Raw genomic sequence first — 17,649 nt, forward strand, 5'->3', positions numbered from 1 at the left:
ATGGGCCCGGTGGGGACGGCGGCCGTGCGGGACCCCGGCGGCGCCGCGCTGCCCCGCGGCTTCTGGGCGGCCGTGCGCGTGTGGCTGGAGAAGCCGCAGGTGGCCAACAGGAGGCTGAGCGGCGCCGCTGTCCAGGCAGAGGGCACTGTGCTGCTCGGCGAGGGCGGCGAGATCTCTCCATGCTTCGCCGGCGTGGGAGCAGGCGGGGGCGGCGGCGCGCAGGAGGGGCGAGCGGCGGGGGCCGCGGAGCTGGGCCGGCTCTGGAGGGAGGTGCGGGGCCAGCTGCCTCTGCCGCCGCCCCTGGCGGGCTGGGGCGGGCCCAGCGAGCTCCGCGCCCTGCTGAGGACGCTGCTGCCCCGGGGCCGGCCCGGTGCGGCCCCCGCCCGGGAGCTGGTGGTGCAAGGTGAGCGCTGAGGGAGCGAAGGGGCCGGCCCCCGCCCGGGAGCTGGCGGTGCAAGGTGAGCGCGGAGGGGCCGGGCCCGGCCCGGGAGCTGGCGGTGCAAGGTGAGCGCTGAGGGGCCGGGCCCGGCCCGGGAGCTGGCGGTGCAGGGTGAGCGCGGAGGGGCCGGACCCGGAGCGCGGCGTGTGAGGGCCGCGGGCCTGTCCCCACGGAGATCGGCTCGCGGATGGGAGAAACGCCGCTTTTTGCTCCCCTGTTTGTGCGAATGGAGACGGACTTTTGTCCCGATCGTGTGCTTAGGGTTTATTTTTAACTTTCGTTGTTGCGCTAGGAAGCATTGAAGTTTCAGCAGTTAAAATAGAAATTACAGAGGCCAAAGACCAGTGGCACTCGGGAGCTGCTGTCACGAGTGAGCTGCCCGCCCACAAACGCTGCTTGTAGTGCACGCGTAGTTACTGAAAAGAGTAGCAGCTGTGGAACCTGCCTGGCCGAGGGGAAGTGTTTGCATCGACTTTCTTAATGCTTAGTATTGCTTAAGAAAGAAGCTCAACTTGGGGGTTTTTATTTTTGAGTTTTTTTGTTTGTTTTGTTTGTTTTTTTTTCCTTTGTTTTGTTCTTGTTACGCTTCGGGGTGGTTTTTTTTACACTGTATGATGCTAGTACGCTGCCAATATAAAGAAACTTACATAGGGTAGAACTTGACACTGTTTTAAAGATAAATTTTGGAAAAAAAATGTTAATGCGGATTAAATACCAGTACTAGTGTTTTGCAAAGAATCAGAATTCCAGAAACTCGACTTACAATTCAGAAAGACTGAGTCATTTATGGGGCGCGCTTGGGATGTTCTTGAGGCCTGTGATTCTTACCTGATACCTTAAAAAAAATATTACATGTTGCAGTTTTGATTTATTTTTTGTTTTGATGCTAAGAGCTACATCTATAGAGTGTATCTCTAGGAAAAAGCCTAGGAGATTTTTTAATAATTAATTTGTTTACAATGTTAGAGGTAGAATTGCTAAGGATGGGCAAGATAGTAAGACCTGACATTTGCTCTATTGCTCATTAATTCTTTTTTGTCTAACTCAGAAAATTTTTGGAGTCCATTGAAAACTGATTATGTGGCCTGATTATATGGCATTTTTAGTTGCAAGAATATTTGTTTTGGTGGTAATTTAAAAATCATTTTCCAGATTGAGAACTTACTAAGTTATTCTAAAAAAATGCTCTGGGCAAACAATAAAAAAGAAAAAAATTAGAGGAAGTAATGCTGCATGCACACCTACTTCTCAAGACTCCAGATTTGCTGTGGGATATGGAAAAGCAACATATATTGTATACTAGAAAAATCGTATTGTTTAGTTTTTGCTTTATTAAAAGAGCAAGGTTTGGTGAAAATGAATATTCCTGGTCAGCCCTAGATGACTTGGAAACGTCATACGATAGAATGCCAAATTTGGAGAACTGAAATCATCAGATAGTTTCAGATGTCAGGCACCAAGAAACAGATCTGGTGGCATTGTGGTTCCTTCTTTCTTCTCATAGATCTCTCCTCACTGGTTTGCAGGCAGAAGTTTATTTTGGTGCTAACCAGGGTGGGCTGCACCATGGAATAATAAACCCCTATTTGCATTTCTTTTCAGATGTTCACAATGGAACTGTGACTTTTCTGCCTTTGGAGGAAAACAGTGAAGGAAAATACCTGGTTAAAAAGTGCAATATTTATCAAATTCAACTTAAACACATAAAAGATGAGGAATGGTAAGCGTGGCAGTGAGAGAAGAAGCAAACAGGAGGTTATTGCAAGAGTCACACAGTGGTTTAGTATTGATATGTAGGGAAGTTAAATTTTATGATTTTCTGCTTCAGTAGTTAATTACAATAGTGATGTGATATGAGTTCATAGTGTTCTCTGAAAAGAAACATCTACAATACCCAGAATAACGTAAAACAAAGCTGTTCACGTTTGAGTGTAAACATTGACTGTACCCCAGTGTGGTCTAGAAAAAATATACCTCTTCTGATCATGAGGATGTAGAGTGCCTGTGAGAATGGTTCTGTGGCTGTTAGTAAGGGTCAGGGTCAAACTGGAGTTGCTGTAAACCCACTGAGGTTCAGTCACTGAAATATAAACCATTCAGTTTTGTCCTGAGCATCTGGGGATGTAACTCTAATAAAATCTGAATAAAGTTAGAGATTTTGAAATGATGAGTTGTGATAATGGAGAGGTTTTTCTCCTAATTTTTTCACTAATTTTGTAAGTTGACTTTCCGTGTTTAGTGCAATCCGGCTGCTCGTTGTATAGGAGTCCTCATTTATTGTGTTAAATGCAACATGGACTCTTAAATGCAGTGTTTGAATTGAGAGATAATGAGCTAAAAGAATTCAGGGGAAGCTGTTCCATTTTTCAGTAACTTCACTGGTTTATTTTCCTTTTGTTTCTCTACATAGTTACTTATTCTCCAGTCTGGATTTATATCTCTGTTCTGCTGATTTTCTTCACTTAATCCTTGTTTTCTCTGTCCTTGAGGTAGCTGAAACAATTAATACTGTATTTATACTAAGTTATTTTTTGTTTGTTTTTAAGGTCTGTATCTGTTGTCGCTCCATTTCCAGAAGATTGGTTTTCAGATGGAATTGTGTACCCCAAACTAGCATGGCTTGGAAATGAATTTCTGTCTAAACTGGCTAAATGGTCTGTGGAGCAAAAGCCCAGTGAATTTAAAAGTACACTGTCACTCATTTCAGTGGCAAAATACACCAAGGTTTATCAGGACCTCAAAGAAAAGTACAAAGAGATGGTAAAGGTAAGTTTAGCAGTAAGTGCAGTAGTATTATCCTTCCATTTTTTTTTAACTTCATGTAATGAAGCTGCTTATTTCAATATTTTTTTAAATAAAAGAAGCATTTGAATTATAATGTATGTTGTTTGGTTTTGTGTTTTGGATGTTTTTTTGGTATATATGCAGAATAAACAGTTTAGTATTTGGAGGAATTAGACATTTTCCAGGATGTATTATTTGTGATAAAAAGGAAGCTGCAGGTAAGTAGAATAAATAGCCATCCACATTTTAGAAGGCAGAAATAAAACACCTTCTTCTCCAAAACCTTTGGATACTATATTAATATGTGTTTGATTTAGAGGAGCAGTGTTGTAATTTCTTTTTCTTATCCTGAAGAGCAACAGAGTGTTCTGTGAAGTAATGTCTGTATTCTTGCAAATTTGGCTCTAGCTGCAAACAAAAAAATTGGTAAATGCTTTTGTAAAACACACTGAAAATGCTGAAAGGTTTTACTGCTAATATTTCTGTACTTACATGAAGATACATAGGAGAGGAGAATTAAGAGTTTTGGATAAGGCAGGGATTCAGTCTTTAGTTCTGCAGTAGAATTGCTGGTCTTCGTTTCAATTCTTCATTTACAAAATAACACTTGGGAATAACACTTGCACTTACTGTCCTCGTACGTCAGATTTTGAATCTTCATGTCCGCCAGGGTAATTAGAGGTTGTTCTCATGTGAAAAGCAGTTTACAAATGTTCATGTTCTCAGTGTTGCAGAGGCATAGGTAAGATTTTTCTTGTGAGAACATTAAACAAAACATACAGTGGTCTGTTACAGAACAGATGCAGCTGTTTACTTGTGGCCTGCATACGTGGAGCCAAAATGGTCTTAGAAACTTTATTGTTTGGTTGAATCAGTCTTTTTATTCTCTGGGTATATTTTAATGAGCTTAAAATTCAAAATCAGTGAATTCCAGAAAGTGAAATGAGTAAGTATACAAATTGCTGTGTCTGAGCATTTTTGAGGTTATTTCAGATCATGCAGAAAATAAATTTGTATTTATTTTTCCATTCTATTTTTTTTTCCTTTAAGGTGTGGCCTGAAGTGACAGATCCTGAGAAATTTGTTTATGAAGATGTTGCCATTGCCACTTACTTGCTGGTAGGGAACTATTTTAACTGATAATATGCTGTAAGATGACATTTCCTAATAACAGAACCAACCTCTATAGAGATGATAATTTAGAGGTAAACAAAAACTTCTTCATGAAGATATGATGAAGATTTGCAATCTTCTGTCACAGGAAATGTATCATTTACATACATAGTGCCAAAAGCACTAAGAGAAGTGATAAGATGGATCAGTTAGAGATTAGGATTGATTGATTTATACATTTTTCTATTACAGTAATTTCACGATTATAAGCCGCACTGAGTATAAGCCGCACTTCCGGTGTCGGCAACTTTTCATTCTTTGTCCATACATAAGCCGCACCTGATTATAAGCCGCACATTACAATGCAGAGTGTGATAAAACGTATCTATTCTATCACCATCTGTTGAGAGTGGGGGCAGTGATCCTTATCTCCACGGCAGATATTCTGCTAATGGGCCACCCATTGAAACCAGGCAGGGCATTGTTCTTTATCTTTTCACAACCCATCCTTCCTCAGCGAGTCATTTTGTGCTGATGACCCATTGAGTCCCACTGTGGGACTGATAAAATTACTGCATCCCATTGGAAGTTGCTCCAGCCAGGGGGAAGAGCCCAACATTTCTTACCAAAATAAAACAGAAGCTTTGGGACACTAAGGTGGCCCTTTTCTCCACTGGACTCCAGAGGAAAACCGGATTTCTCCACATCACCACTGGACCTCCGGAGGGAAACTGCACCTTGTACAGGAGCACTGCTTCAACTGAGCCACATCTGTCACTGCAGGAGGATGCAGCCACCATTTAATGGGACTGCTACCAACACCCTGCCTGACGGGGTGTCAGGTTGTACTCTGACTTTGTCAGGGTTTGGAGTTTGTTTCTTTGTAGTACTGTATTTCTATTTTAATTTCCCTAGAAAAGAACTGTTATTCCTAATTCCCTTATCTTTGCCTGAGAGCCCCTTGATTTCAGAATTATAATAATTTGGAGAGAGAGGGTTTACATTATCCATTTCAAAGAGAAGTTCCTGCCTTTCTCAGCAGACACCTGTCCTCCAAACTAAAACAGCAACTTTTCGTTCTTTGTCCATATATAAGCCGCACCTGATTATAAGCCGCACTTTGGGTTCGGACCAGAATTTTAGTCAAAATGGTGCAGCTTATAATCGTGAAATTACTGTACTTGTTCATTTTATGCTATGAACAAATAAAAACTTATGGTTTTTCACTGCCGTGCCTTTTCTTTATGAAATTTCATCTCAAATCCCATCTTCAAGTGTAATAAGGTCAACTGCAGATGCTAGGAGGCCAGAAAAATGCTTGGTGCAGTTTTCTCAAGAAAACTTTCTCAGCTCTTCTACCTGCTTAAGATTCTATGAAAATTCTGCCACCCACAGTTCTTAAAAACTTCAGGTTTTCTAAAGGCAGGCACATAAATATTTTTGTTTGCCATCCAGGGTGTGATAAGAGCATGTCTACATTGAAATATACTTGAAGCATCTTACCTAAATCAGTATTTGTGAGTAAATTAGCTCATTTACAGTACTCATTGAGGACTAATTTATTTTGATAATTAAGTGTTTAATCTCTTAGAATCTTAGATACTGGCTTGTGCAAAGAGCTATGTAATAGACTCATCTTTACCATTTTTACCACCAACTTAATACTCAGTGTTGAAAATTAGGAATTTATTGTAGCCACAAGAAAATTGTGGAGTAATAGCATTTTTATATAAGTGAATGTTAGTTTACAGTGATTATGTTTTGGCTAATATAGCAGTAGTTTTCAGAAAGTTATTGAAGTAATTTAATATGCAGCTTATGTTAATGAAAACCTAAAGCATGGTATTAATAACCTAACCTGCAGCAAAATGTTCAGGTGTCTGTATGATTATTTATGAAACTCATTGTTTAGAAGTACATTACACAGGTGATTAAGAAAAGGTAGGTCCAGTGTTAAGTTACTATGGTTTTATGGCATCTACATGTGACCTCATTTTATTCTGCAATCATATTGACATCACCCACTGTCCAGGGGCATGGCCAAGGGCGTAGCTGTTGAGTTTGTGTTGTGAAAAACTCTGCAGGAATTGGAAGATGGGTAAGATCTGTGAAGGAGGTAATTAGGGATTACTGCCTAGAACCAAATTGCAGTTTTTGGTAAATCTGAAAACATAATCCATGAGATTAGCAAACTGTGTTTATCTTCAGCTTCTTTCCCTTTAGCAGAACTGATATTCAAAGGTGACAGTGTTACAAATACCAATTTTAATAGTTAAATACTCTTCAGGATTTTTGAAAGTCTTAGTGAAAAGTCAGAGTGCAGAGTTATGAATGTGTGGTCTCTAGCTTCTCATTGAAGAATAAAGAGTTGGAAAGTCCTAAAAGTTAATCCATGCTCTGCAGAGAAACAACCACTTATCTGTGTAAAAGTTCCTACTTATGTACAGATCAGGGACTAGAATTTGTGAGTGCAGTGAATATTTTTCTGTCAAGTCTGCTTTTCCAGCTTTCTCCTATCATCTGCAATCACCTTTGATGGTTTCTTATAGGGAAACTTCAGAACAGGTGGCTAATATGTTCTGTTTTCTTATCTTAGATTCTTTGGGAAGAAGAGAGGAAAGAAAAAGGGTTGACCAAGAAACAGTCATTTGTAGATCTTGGATGTGGAAATGGTTTGCTGGTTCATATTCTAAACAATGAAGGGGTAAATAGAATGTTTTAAAAAATAATTATTAAAAACTAATGTCAGTATTCTTGTTATACTTTCCTTTTATCTGGTATGCAAATAGCCAAAAAAAAAATAATTCATGTTGCTAAAACAGGATTTTGTCACTCTAGTTACTAACAGAAAATCCTACCAGAGGATTAGAAACCATTCATATATTTATCCTAATTAGTGTATTTCATTTACGATCAGGGCTATTTTTTCTGAGGTAAGAAACTAAGAGGAAAAAGAAAAAGTATTTGAGTATTTTAGTTATGCAAAAAGGAATGTGGAATTTTTATTCCATAGATTCTCTCATAAGATGTGTTCATGAACTTATTTTTATCCAAACTCAATTCTCCTTGTGATGTCCTGGAAATGTTTTTCTATCTCTTCGAAAGCAATCCTGAGATTTCTTAATTAAAAATGCATAGCAGCATACTATACTTGTGGGAGTAAAAATGTGGCAACAGCATAATTCAGTTTCTTGAGGCATAGTTTCTGAAATAGCAACAAAAGAAAAGTGGGACTAAACAAAACCCATTTAAGTTGGGTCTGTCTGTTTCAGAAAATTACATTTTCCACTTTTGGGAGAACATGGGAAAATTTATAGAGGAAATGAATATCTCTTATTAGATAAAAGGATGTCATTTGGGGAGTAGGAAAACGTTCCAAGTTCTCCTAGCACAAGGTTTCTATTTTTGTGTGGCCAGAAAACTTTTGTGTAATATAAGCTGCTGTTTTCTGTGTGGATTTTTCATTCAGCCAGTCATTCATCCATTCAGTGCTGACAAACACTGAATGTCAAAAAAATAATATGTAAGAGTTTTTTGAGACTTTTTAGTAATCAATTTTCTTGTTCTGCACAAGGTTCTTGAATTTCAAATACTACACATTCTTAATTTCCTTCTTTAGTTTCCAGTCTGTTTCCTCTTCCCTTTAAGTCAAAGAGGGAAAAAGTGTTTGGGCTTCAGTAGTTAGCAGGTGGTTCTCCACTAAGGACTGCTTAAAGAAGCATTCTTCTTTGAACCCTGTGGGCACTGCAGTAGTACTCACCTTGTGAAAGGTTTTGATATATTAAAAACAAACCAAAAATCAACACTTCTGCTTTTACTTTTGTAGACATACAGATTTTCAAGAGTAGTCTCAGGTGTGCCCAGGTAAAATTTTGAACCAGATACACTTTTAAGGTTTCCTAGTAATTCCCTTCATATTTCAACGGGAAGAAAGGGAATAAAACATTCAGATTCTGCCTGAAAGGGCAAAGCTGGATTTTGTTACGTGTCTAAAATTTAGCATGAATGAAATAATCAAAGTTAATATGGACATTTACTGAATCTATTTGAAATTTCTGCTAAAAGTAGTACTTAATTTGAATCTTTCTGCTGTTCAAATATTTCAGCATTCAGGCAGAGGAATTGATGTGAGGAGAAGAAAAATATGGGACATGTATGGACCAGAGACACATTTAGAGGTATTATGGAAATGTATGTCAGTCTTACTGATATGTCCATTTATTCATTTGTTCATTGTTTCAGGTTGTATTATGCAAGTGTAAGGGTACTGGATACTGACAGTTGTCTGAAGGGACCCGTGGGTTTGGTATGGTGCTACCCATATCCCTTGGGGGTAAAGTAAGCTGTAAAGGGAATTACAACAAAAATATTGTGTTATACCCTTGCTTATTTGCAACTTGCTTATTTCTCAAGAACCACTGGCATATTGTCACTGCCTGTACAGATACGCCCCCCATGAAACAAGCTTTCTTTTTACTGGAGGATCAGTATTAAGCAGCTTTGTTTGCACCACTATCTCATAAAAGATAATAAAACCACTCATAATTTTGGATATTTTCTTGAAAGTTATTCTGACCTTCTAGTGCTATGTTCTATTTTGGGGGCAAAATTGTTGTTGAACCTCAATGGAGCCAACCTAAATAATTGCAATAATAGCCTTCAAAAATGAACAGGAAAATGAGTCTGCAACAGGGATTATATTTCAGGTTTCATGTTAGCATTTTTATGAACAATTTGAGCACAGGAACATTCACTTTGCTTCCAGGCATTCTTAATCTGGTACTCATTAAAGCATGGTGTGCCAATGAGTAGTTGCCCTTTGGAGGTGGTGTTCCTGGTTTCTTGTTCTGCAGGTCTAAAATGTCTTACTGTGTTCTGTCAAAAATTGTCAGCTCCCAATATAGTAAAATAATTTTCCACCTGTGATTATTCTCTAGAAGTGCTGTTTAAAGTTAATTCAACATATCTTTGGATGCTAACGCATTAAATTAGGAAAGAACATCAGTTTTAACAGATGGGAGGTTGTAAGTTTTCTTTTTGTCTCTGGTGGTTGTTTTACCAGGACCTGGGAATGCTAATATCGATCAGCCATCTCTCAGGAACTTACATTAGCCAGCAGAGAAAGGCCAGAGACCTTGCCTGATGCTTTCCACAAGAATTTTTATTTCATGCAAAGGGTGGTCAAGCAGCATCCCCAGAGACAAAGGGGATCCAGCCAATAAAAATTTTATTCAAAGAACAGCATCCAGTCTAAATCAAGAGTTCTAAAGGTGAACTGATCAATTACACAAACTAATTTCTAACCAATTATCTTCCAAGGTGTTAGAGAGTGACCAAATTCTTAAGGAATTTGGCTCAGCCTTGGTATCTAGGATACCTTATCTATTATAGTAAGTTCCAGGGGCCAGGGGAAGATGGCTTTGGAGGAATTGTATCATCCACAGGAGGTCACAGATTTCAGTGTTGTGTGCCCTTCTCTTTGCCACCCTACCATTTTGGGTACAGGTTGCCAAAACTGCCATATTCTTTTGCTGCAGTCTGCAAACAGATCTTACTGAAAAGCTTCAACAGACACCCCAAAACATCAAGCTGTGGTGCTCCATCGTTTCCTTGTACTGTATTAAGTCACATTTGATCATGCTGAACAGCATTGTCTCTTTATCTTTGTGTTGCACCTTCCTTTTTCTGCTTAGAAAGAAACAATAAAAATATATGCCAAACAAAGTGATGATGTGTGCTGGTAGGAGTTAGACAGTGAACAGGAAGGGTGAAATGATTTTGCAAGGCTCCTGTAGCCATAGGAGCCACAGAAGGAAAAAGCACCTGCTCACAGCCTGTTGTTACCCCTGAAGCTAATTTTGTTTTGATCTTTACTTACAGCATGAGTTGCAGAGTGGATGTTGCCACCTGTGTGGTTCAGTACAATACTAATGACGTAAATGGATGTAACAGGTGGTACTCTGTGTATCCAAACTGCTGTCAGACACAGTGAAGGCAAATTTGATTAGGGGTGACTGTCAAAATGGGCACTGATAATTCATGCTATGCCTAAATTGAATGATCAAAACTGTAATGTAATGTATGAGTAACGTGTTTAATCAACCTTAAGAAAACACTTAAAGGCTTGGTAATTTAACATCCAGTAATCTGCCAAAAAAACCCCTTGTTACATTCATTATCTAGAAATGCTTATACATATCTAAAAATGAGCTGTAGTATTTAAAGTGAACAATTTAAAGTGAACAATCACGATATTGATCCTTAAGAGGGATTGGGAAAGTAACCAGGATAGTCTGAAATTCCCTAATGAGTGGTTTTGTTTTATTTTATTCTTTAATTCCTATACAAATACTGCTTTGCTTGTACATTTGAATTTAAAAAATATATTTTCTATATGAAAAGAGATTATGGGCATAATTTTCAGAACTTTTCCTAAAGGTCTGTGGAAATTCAAATCTAAAAAATTTTCAAATTTGTCCAATAATTATTTTAATGTTCATATACATTTTCAGGGAAGAGTGTCTACTACCTTAGTGTCAACATCTTTCAGTACTTCCTCTGCTGAACTTAGTTCAAAGTGAAAAAATGTATTTGTGAGACACAAACATAGGCAATGTAGAACGTTTGAATTTAGCCTGTATGAAGAATTTGTCCTGTTGGTTTTACTTGGGCTTTCTTTTTTTGTTACTGTTTTATTATATGTGAATGATAGTATGTGCAGAGGGGTGTTCTGTATACTAGAATTGGATTTTGGGCAGCATGTGAAGGTGGAGAAAATAACAATGAAGCTGTGTTCTGATTAATTGCTGTGTGAGTCCTACGGGCTGCAAGACAGCAAATTAAATGCCTTTGTGAAAAACTGAGTTCAGGCTTACAGGAGGAGATTGGCAAGAAATCATAATTTAGTGTATGATATTTGTTTATATATTTAAATGTATTTTAATCAGAGTAGTTATTCCACTTTTTTCCAACCCATGTTGTGTGCGTATTTGTTGCTTAATTACTTCTCTTGTAGCTATAAAAATTTGCTAACTGAGAAAAATGTTGGTGTCTGTGGTGCTCATTCACAGTGTATTTGTCAGCTGGTATTACTTTATATTATTGCTTAGTGCTTTAAATAAAATGCTCTAAAGAAACTTGCAATAGGATTCACTTACTGTGTTGTTCTGCTTTTTAGGAAGCTACTATCATTCCAGGTGACAGTCATCTCTTTCCAGATACTGACTGGCTCATAGGAAACCATTCAGATGAGTTGACACCATGGATACCTGTAATTGCAGCTAGGTAATTTTGCAGAGGAAGGGGAGTGGGATGGAAGGAATTAAAAAACAAACAGGCAGGAAAAAAAACAAACAACCCCTCCATAATTACCTATGTGGGCTTGGTAAAAACTGTCAGCTTAGGTTCCACATCTGTTGTTCTTGTAAGACTGTAAGGCTACTTTTTATGCAAGTTGATTATTTTTACAAAGTGTTTCTCTTTCTGTGGAGAAGCTCAGATGCAGTATTTACTTTCTCATAGAGTTCAGTGCAGCATTTTGCTTTGAAATTCAAAAACCAAAACTATTTTTTATTCTTTGTATGTAAAGCTGTTATTTGTTTTTTGTTGTGGGTTTTTTTGTTTTTTTTTCTGGTAAATACAAGCTTATGGTTCTGCCTTGCCTTGAGCTGTTGTGCTCTTTACAACCAGCAGCACAAATTTAGAGTTCTACTTCTGCAAAGTAAGTTGGCAAAGTAGGTTGCTACATCAAATACTTTGTGAAATTGTATTTTAGACTAAAATAATAGTTCAGCTGAAAGAGCAAGTTATAAATATGATTGCATGAAGCTCTTTTGCTTAATTTAAAATTCCATTGTTGCTTTTATGTGATAGATTGTTAAAATTTTGTGTTTTGAAACAACTTACTGTTCAGCAGTTTGTTATTCTTCTTGTAGGTCTTCCTATTCATGTTGCTACTTTGTGTTGCCATGCTGCTTCTTTGATTTCCATGGAAAATACAGCCGAAGACAAAGCAAGAAAACTCAATATAGAGAATATCTTGATTTTGTTGCCCAAGTGGGATCTGTATGTGGCTTTCACGTGGAAGAAGATTGCCTTAGAATTCCATCAACAAAAAGGGTAATTTTGGCCTCTGTAGGGCTTCTGTCTTTATTTTTTAATCTGATACAGTATGCTCTGAAAAGAGATTAAAAATACTCATTGTTTTCTTGGGAATTCTGCTCTTAATGTCATAGGTACATTCCTAATGAAATGTTTCACTATTTTCTCTTGTGTCACTCTATATGATGGAAAACTTAAGCCTCATTTTTTTGCCCTAATTTTTCTAGCTGCCTGTCTTACTTTTTTGTACTTAATTTTGCTGTTTTTCTTGTCTAGTGAAATTCAAAGTGAAATGTTCTTAAGAGTAGGAAGAGGAGTCCAGCTTTAAATAATCTGAGGGTTAGGAACAATATTTTTACTGTGCAATTGTATCGCATGCGATTATGCTATTTGTTTTTAGGATTATGATTTGTTTACTAGATTTCTTCTGGGGCACCAATATTCAAAGACTGGAATTAAAAACCCCTCAGGTGTTGCTGAGCATTGAATTGGTATTGAATTTAATTGTAGGCATTGAGAAGCCTGCATAAACATGGGGAGGCTGTGGGGCTGGGTGTAAGTACAGGACTGACACTGATTTACCTGTTTGTACTAAAATAGGTCAGCTTTGTTGGGAAAAGCAGGACCTACCCAGCTGCAGAACGTGCTCTGATTGACAAGCAGATAACACAGTTTATTAACAGTCGTCGGACCTGTGCTGTGGCCACGTGTGACAGAAGGGTTGAATTTAACCATAAGGATCCCTGTGGTGATCTGTGCAAAGAAGCAGGCTCAGAACCTCCTGAAGACGAGGCTGAGACAGCTGGCACAGTTTGGATGCCTGGATTTCAACCCAGAGAAAAAGTAGAACAAATCAGAAATTGTGCTTCCCTCCCTCGGGATTTTGTAGATGAAGTGGTTCTCAATGTGGCGAACTTGCTGTTAAATGCAGCGCCCCAAAAATCATGTTCTGATGAGCAGGGTGGAAATATGAATACCTGGAATCAAGGAGGTGAGGTTATCTTTCCTTTACACTATCTTTAGCTGGTAGAACATGTCTTTTCCCTCAAATTTACATGTTTGTGAATAGATTTTTAGGAAACACTGAGAACAATACAGTCGTAATCAAAGGTGCTTTTTTTTCCATTATGTTTTATTGCACATAGAAGAATATTTTGAAATTGCTGTGAGTTTTTTCCCTGGTTTACACTTAAATACTATTACAGAATCCATTTTTATTAAATCAAACCCAACTATTACTATAAATATTATGGTTTAGAATATTAAGATAATAATTAGCTGTAATTCTGTAAGAGTTTGTAATAAGTGCTTCGAAGGGTCAATAGGTTACAACATGATTAGGAGTTTTTAGTTTAGTTTTAGGAACAAAAAAAAATGTTAAGCTGCTGTTAATTGTATAAGCAGTCAGTTTTCACTGCTACCATGTTTACATTTTCTTCCATCTGTTTTTATTATTTACTCACTGTAGTTTGTCATATTGTTACTGACAATAGTGCATGCTTATAAATAGTGCTTATTGCAATGAGGTTATATGCTGCTGTAATAAAAACAGAGCAAATAAAAAGAGTATCTTACTGTGAAAATTCTGACCTGAGTCCTGTAAAATGAAAGCTGCTGTTTTACAGACAATATACATGTAAAATATGTACCATATATCATATTGTGAGAAAAAGATTGCTGCAGTACTGGTAGGTAATTCTGACATTCTGCTCATATCATTACCTCATATAGAAGTTGAATTGTGTTAAGGTTTTATATATAAAATTATATTTAATAATTTTACCATTTTTTCTTGCAGAAAGCCTTTCCTTGAGAGAAGTGGCAGAACACTTGAATAAAGAGACTTTAAAAAAGCTGAAAAGTGAATATGGAGGCCTGCAGACACTACTCAAGAACAATCATCAAGTATTTGAAGGTAAGGGAGTTTTGAGTTTTGATTTTTTTTTTTTCCTTAATAAATTATTTTATCTTCTCTTCAGTTATACTTAACTGAAAAATTATGGTGGCTTTTTTAGCTGCTTTTTGTATCTTTGTGGAAAGCTGAACATTCAGTACGTGCCCATTGCTCCAAGATGTTGTTAGTAAAGCTCTTACGAATGAGATTGGTAAGGTGTCTATCTGCAAAATGTTCTGCACTGACTGTATCTGAAAAGACAAAGCTTTAGTTTAAGTGGTTAATTTGATGCTATTCTTTGACCTTTTATTTTGTTTCTTCCTGGTTTTGAGGCTGTCAAATACAGACCAACTTTACTAAAGCATTTAATTGAGGTTTAGTGTGACTGTACCAAGCCCCAAAGTGTAAATCCTGTCATAAAACAAAATTAGCCTCCTTAAGAACCTATAATTATGAGGCTTGATGTGTTTGTGTAGCATGTGGTAGCATGGCAGAAGGAACTCAGTAGCAGGGCTCCATGGCTGGCTGGGTTTGTTGATGGCATTTGGGTTTTTTTCCCTGTTGTAATGTGTGGTGACAGTGTGCTTTGTGTAATTGGTTTGGGGCTTTTTTTGTCAGTATGAAGTTTTGCAAAATGAAAATGTAGCTTTGCAGTAATACAAGATCTTCAAGATTTTATCAGTATTAAAGCTGCTTCAAATTTCAAAGTGTTTATGTCCTAACAGTTCTATGCTTCCTGTAAAATACTGATCAACTAATCCATGGCAAGTAATCCTGAATATGCAACCAGTTTGTTGCCAGTGATCATCTTAAGCAAGTTCCCCATCCACTAAAGATTTCTGTACACTTGGCCTCCTGAATTACCGTCCATTAAAGAGAGTTGGTTGCATGGAGTTTGTTATGTGTCTGAATTTGTCTCCCTATCATTAGGAATAAGTGAAATAGGGTTTGCAATGTGTTACATTGTAAATGGGATGAACATTTTAAATTGGCTTGGACGCCGTGTTCACATTACCTATAAAGAAAGGTCTGACTTAATCAAGTCTCTCTCAGTAATCTTATGTCACAGGGGTACTCTCCAGGGCTTGGGGAGACACCATTGATTCTTCCCATAGTAGGGTGTCACCATAACAAAAAACTTCTGGTGGTCTCCACAGACATTGCTCCTGTGCAGGAGGACAGAGAAGAACATGGCTACAGCTCTTTTGTCATCTTTACTGAACTGTTTTTCTTTTAAAACATGGAAATGGATGGATGTACACACACACACACCAAACAAAAAGTGGTTCTTAGAATAACTGATCGGTGGTGGTTTCTTGATATCAGGTATCTTGTCCAGTACAAGTCTGATTTTTCTAGGGAAAAAATATGCTTGATCATAAATAGCTGCTAATTTTTCTTTGTCTTTTGCAAGGGATTTTAAAGCTCAGCTGAAATTGCTTCTTGATTGGCTTAATATGAGTTCAGATCTGTCTGTATCACAAAATAACCTGGAGACATTAATTCATCCAGTGCAGATTGTGTGATACTCAGCTTTCACTGGACTTGTTACTTTCTGAATAGCAATTATCAAATGCAGAATGGTATTGGTTAACTCTCCCAAGCTACAAGTGTCTGATACAGAAGGTGTGATTGAAACAGAATATGAAGATAGAGCATGACAACTTAAAAGTAGCAGATTCTTCCCTCTTCATTTTCACTGTTTTTTGTCATCTGTTTTTTTTCTTCCCCTCTGGCTAACTTCCTTTCATCTATTTTGTTTACTTGTTTAAGGAGTTGACAGAGATTCACAAGTGTGTGCATGTGCAGTTTATGATCCTAACACAGCAAATGAATTAAAAAAGCTCAAAGTGCTGAATCCTTATTAACCAGTGATAATTCAGTGTTGGTTCACATGAAAGATTAGGCTTGTCATCTCCTTGGCACAATGCGTTTTTGGGTCAGTGAACTGTGAAAGTAGTAGAAGACACTTGCTGGTAATCACATTTTAAATATGGAATCATAAAGTTACAAACATGGGAAGAATTACAGTTCTTGAAGTTGAAACTTCTTTTGTTAAAACTTGCAATCTAAGTTCAGATGATCCTAGTCTAAATGATCCCAACTGCTATATTTGATATGAGCTAACAAACTTCTACAATGATGATGCAAAGGTGCCTCAGACTTACCAGCATCCCAGTAAAACATCTCTCAGGGAAACCAGTCAAGTCTTCTTTGTACTGTGTCTACATTGTCTGGTTTGTTGTGTTCTTTCTGTTTCTGGCTCATCTGGTATTGCCTGAGTGATGCATTTGTGCAAAGTTTTTTATTCACAGAATGCCACTGCAGTTTTTTTCCAATATAATTGCCATGGCTATCTACTAACAGGTGCATTTTTGTTTGTTTTTAAATCTTAGTTCTAAATGGAAGAGTTCATATTCGTGACTGGAGAAAAGAGAAACCACCAAGTAAAACTAAACCTGAAGTGAAACGGCGCCTTTCAGCTGAAGCATTTAAAACACGCCTCTGTTGGTTTTTCATTCATCATCCTGATGGTTGTTCTTTACCTTCTGAAGCTTGTCCATATGCCCATGGGACTGAGGAACTAAGGCAGTCTCAGATAATAAAAAAGAAAAAACATATACAGTAATAAAATGTTGCAACTTATGTCTAGGCCTATGTACATGACAGAATCTGTGATTGACTTTGGGACTGCCTAGTGTGTGAACATCTGTACAGTATGGAGGGGTTTTCCTCATTTCTGTGCATCTTATTTTGCAGTTGGTTTACAAGTTCTCCTGTATTTCTAATTCTTTATTTTTTTATTAACAGAGAATAGATAAAGTACGTATATATTTTTGTATTTGTCATGGCTTGTCTAGCATGCATTTGTACAAGTAGTAAAGCTTAAGAACTTAATTTCCTGGCCAACTCCTCGTGATCCTTAATCAGTTCAAAAGTACATGGTGCAGCATTTTCAAACCCTGAAAATTAGCCTGAAAGTTTTGTTCCACATTTCCAAGGAGTGTTAAGGAAACTTCTCTGTCCAACCATCCATGTGCCGCTCTGGCAGCCACACCTGAAGCCCCTTCAAAGCAGACAGCTGCAGTGAGCCCACGGTTGCCCTGCTTGACTCCCTACACCCCCACACTTGCACAGTCAGACAAGGTCCCTTTACTCCCTGGCCCCAGAATTCCCATAGCTCAGTCTCAGATGTCTCAATCCTTAAAATGATTTAAACTTGGTGCAACAACAAAATAACAACTCAAGCTGCTGCTTCTGATGGGGGACCTTGTAGAAAGGAGCTCTTGGGCTTTCAAACCCTCACAGGCCCAGCACA

The 17,649-nt window shown here is 38.0% G+C and overlaps 1 protein-coding gene across 1 annotated transcript; it reads left to right on the forward strand.

Annotated features, from left to right (window-relative positions):
- Window positions 1-17,170, forward strand: TRMT44 (tRNA methyltransferase 44 homolog). The gene is made up of 11 exons (XM_033060157.2): window positions 1-403; window positions 2,042-2,159; window positions 2,986-3,205; window positions 4,274-4,342; window positions 6,933-7,040; window positions 8,443-8,514; window positions 11,514-11,620; window positions 12,271-12,454; window positions 13,037-13,427; window positions 14,235-14,351; window positions 16,727-17,170. The coding sequence occupies exons 1-11, from the start codon at window positions 1-3 to the stop codon at window positions 16,957-16,959; spliced, it is 2,022 nt and encodes a 673-aa protein (XP_032916048.1). The 3' UTR covers window positions 16,960-17,170.
- Window positions 17,171-17,649: the final 479 nt, after the last annotated feature.

Source organism: Catharus ustulatus, chromosome 5, assembly GCF_009819885.2.
Source record: "Catharus ustulatus isolate bCatUst1 chromosome 5, bCatUst1.pri.v2, whole genome shotgun sequence".
Classification (NCBI taxonomy): domain Eukaryota; kingdom Metazoa; phylum Chordata; class Aves; order Passeriformes; family Turdidae; genus Catharus; species Catharus ustulatus.

Coding starts and splice junctions, on each gene's coding strand:
- TRMT44 (XM_033060157.2), top strand. CDS start 1: ATGGGCCCGGTGGGGACGGCGGCCGTGCGGGACCCCGGCGGCGCCGCG. Junction 4,343..6,932: donor CCATTGCCACTTACTTGCTG/GTAGGGAACTAT, acceptor TTCTTATCTTAG/ATTCTTTGGGAAGAAGAGAG. Junction 13,428..14,234: donor GAATACCTGGAATCAAGGAG/GTGAGGTTATCT, acceptor TTTTTCTTGCAG/AAAGCCTTTCCTTGAGAGAA.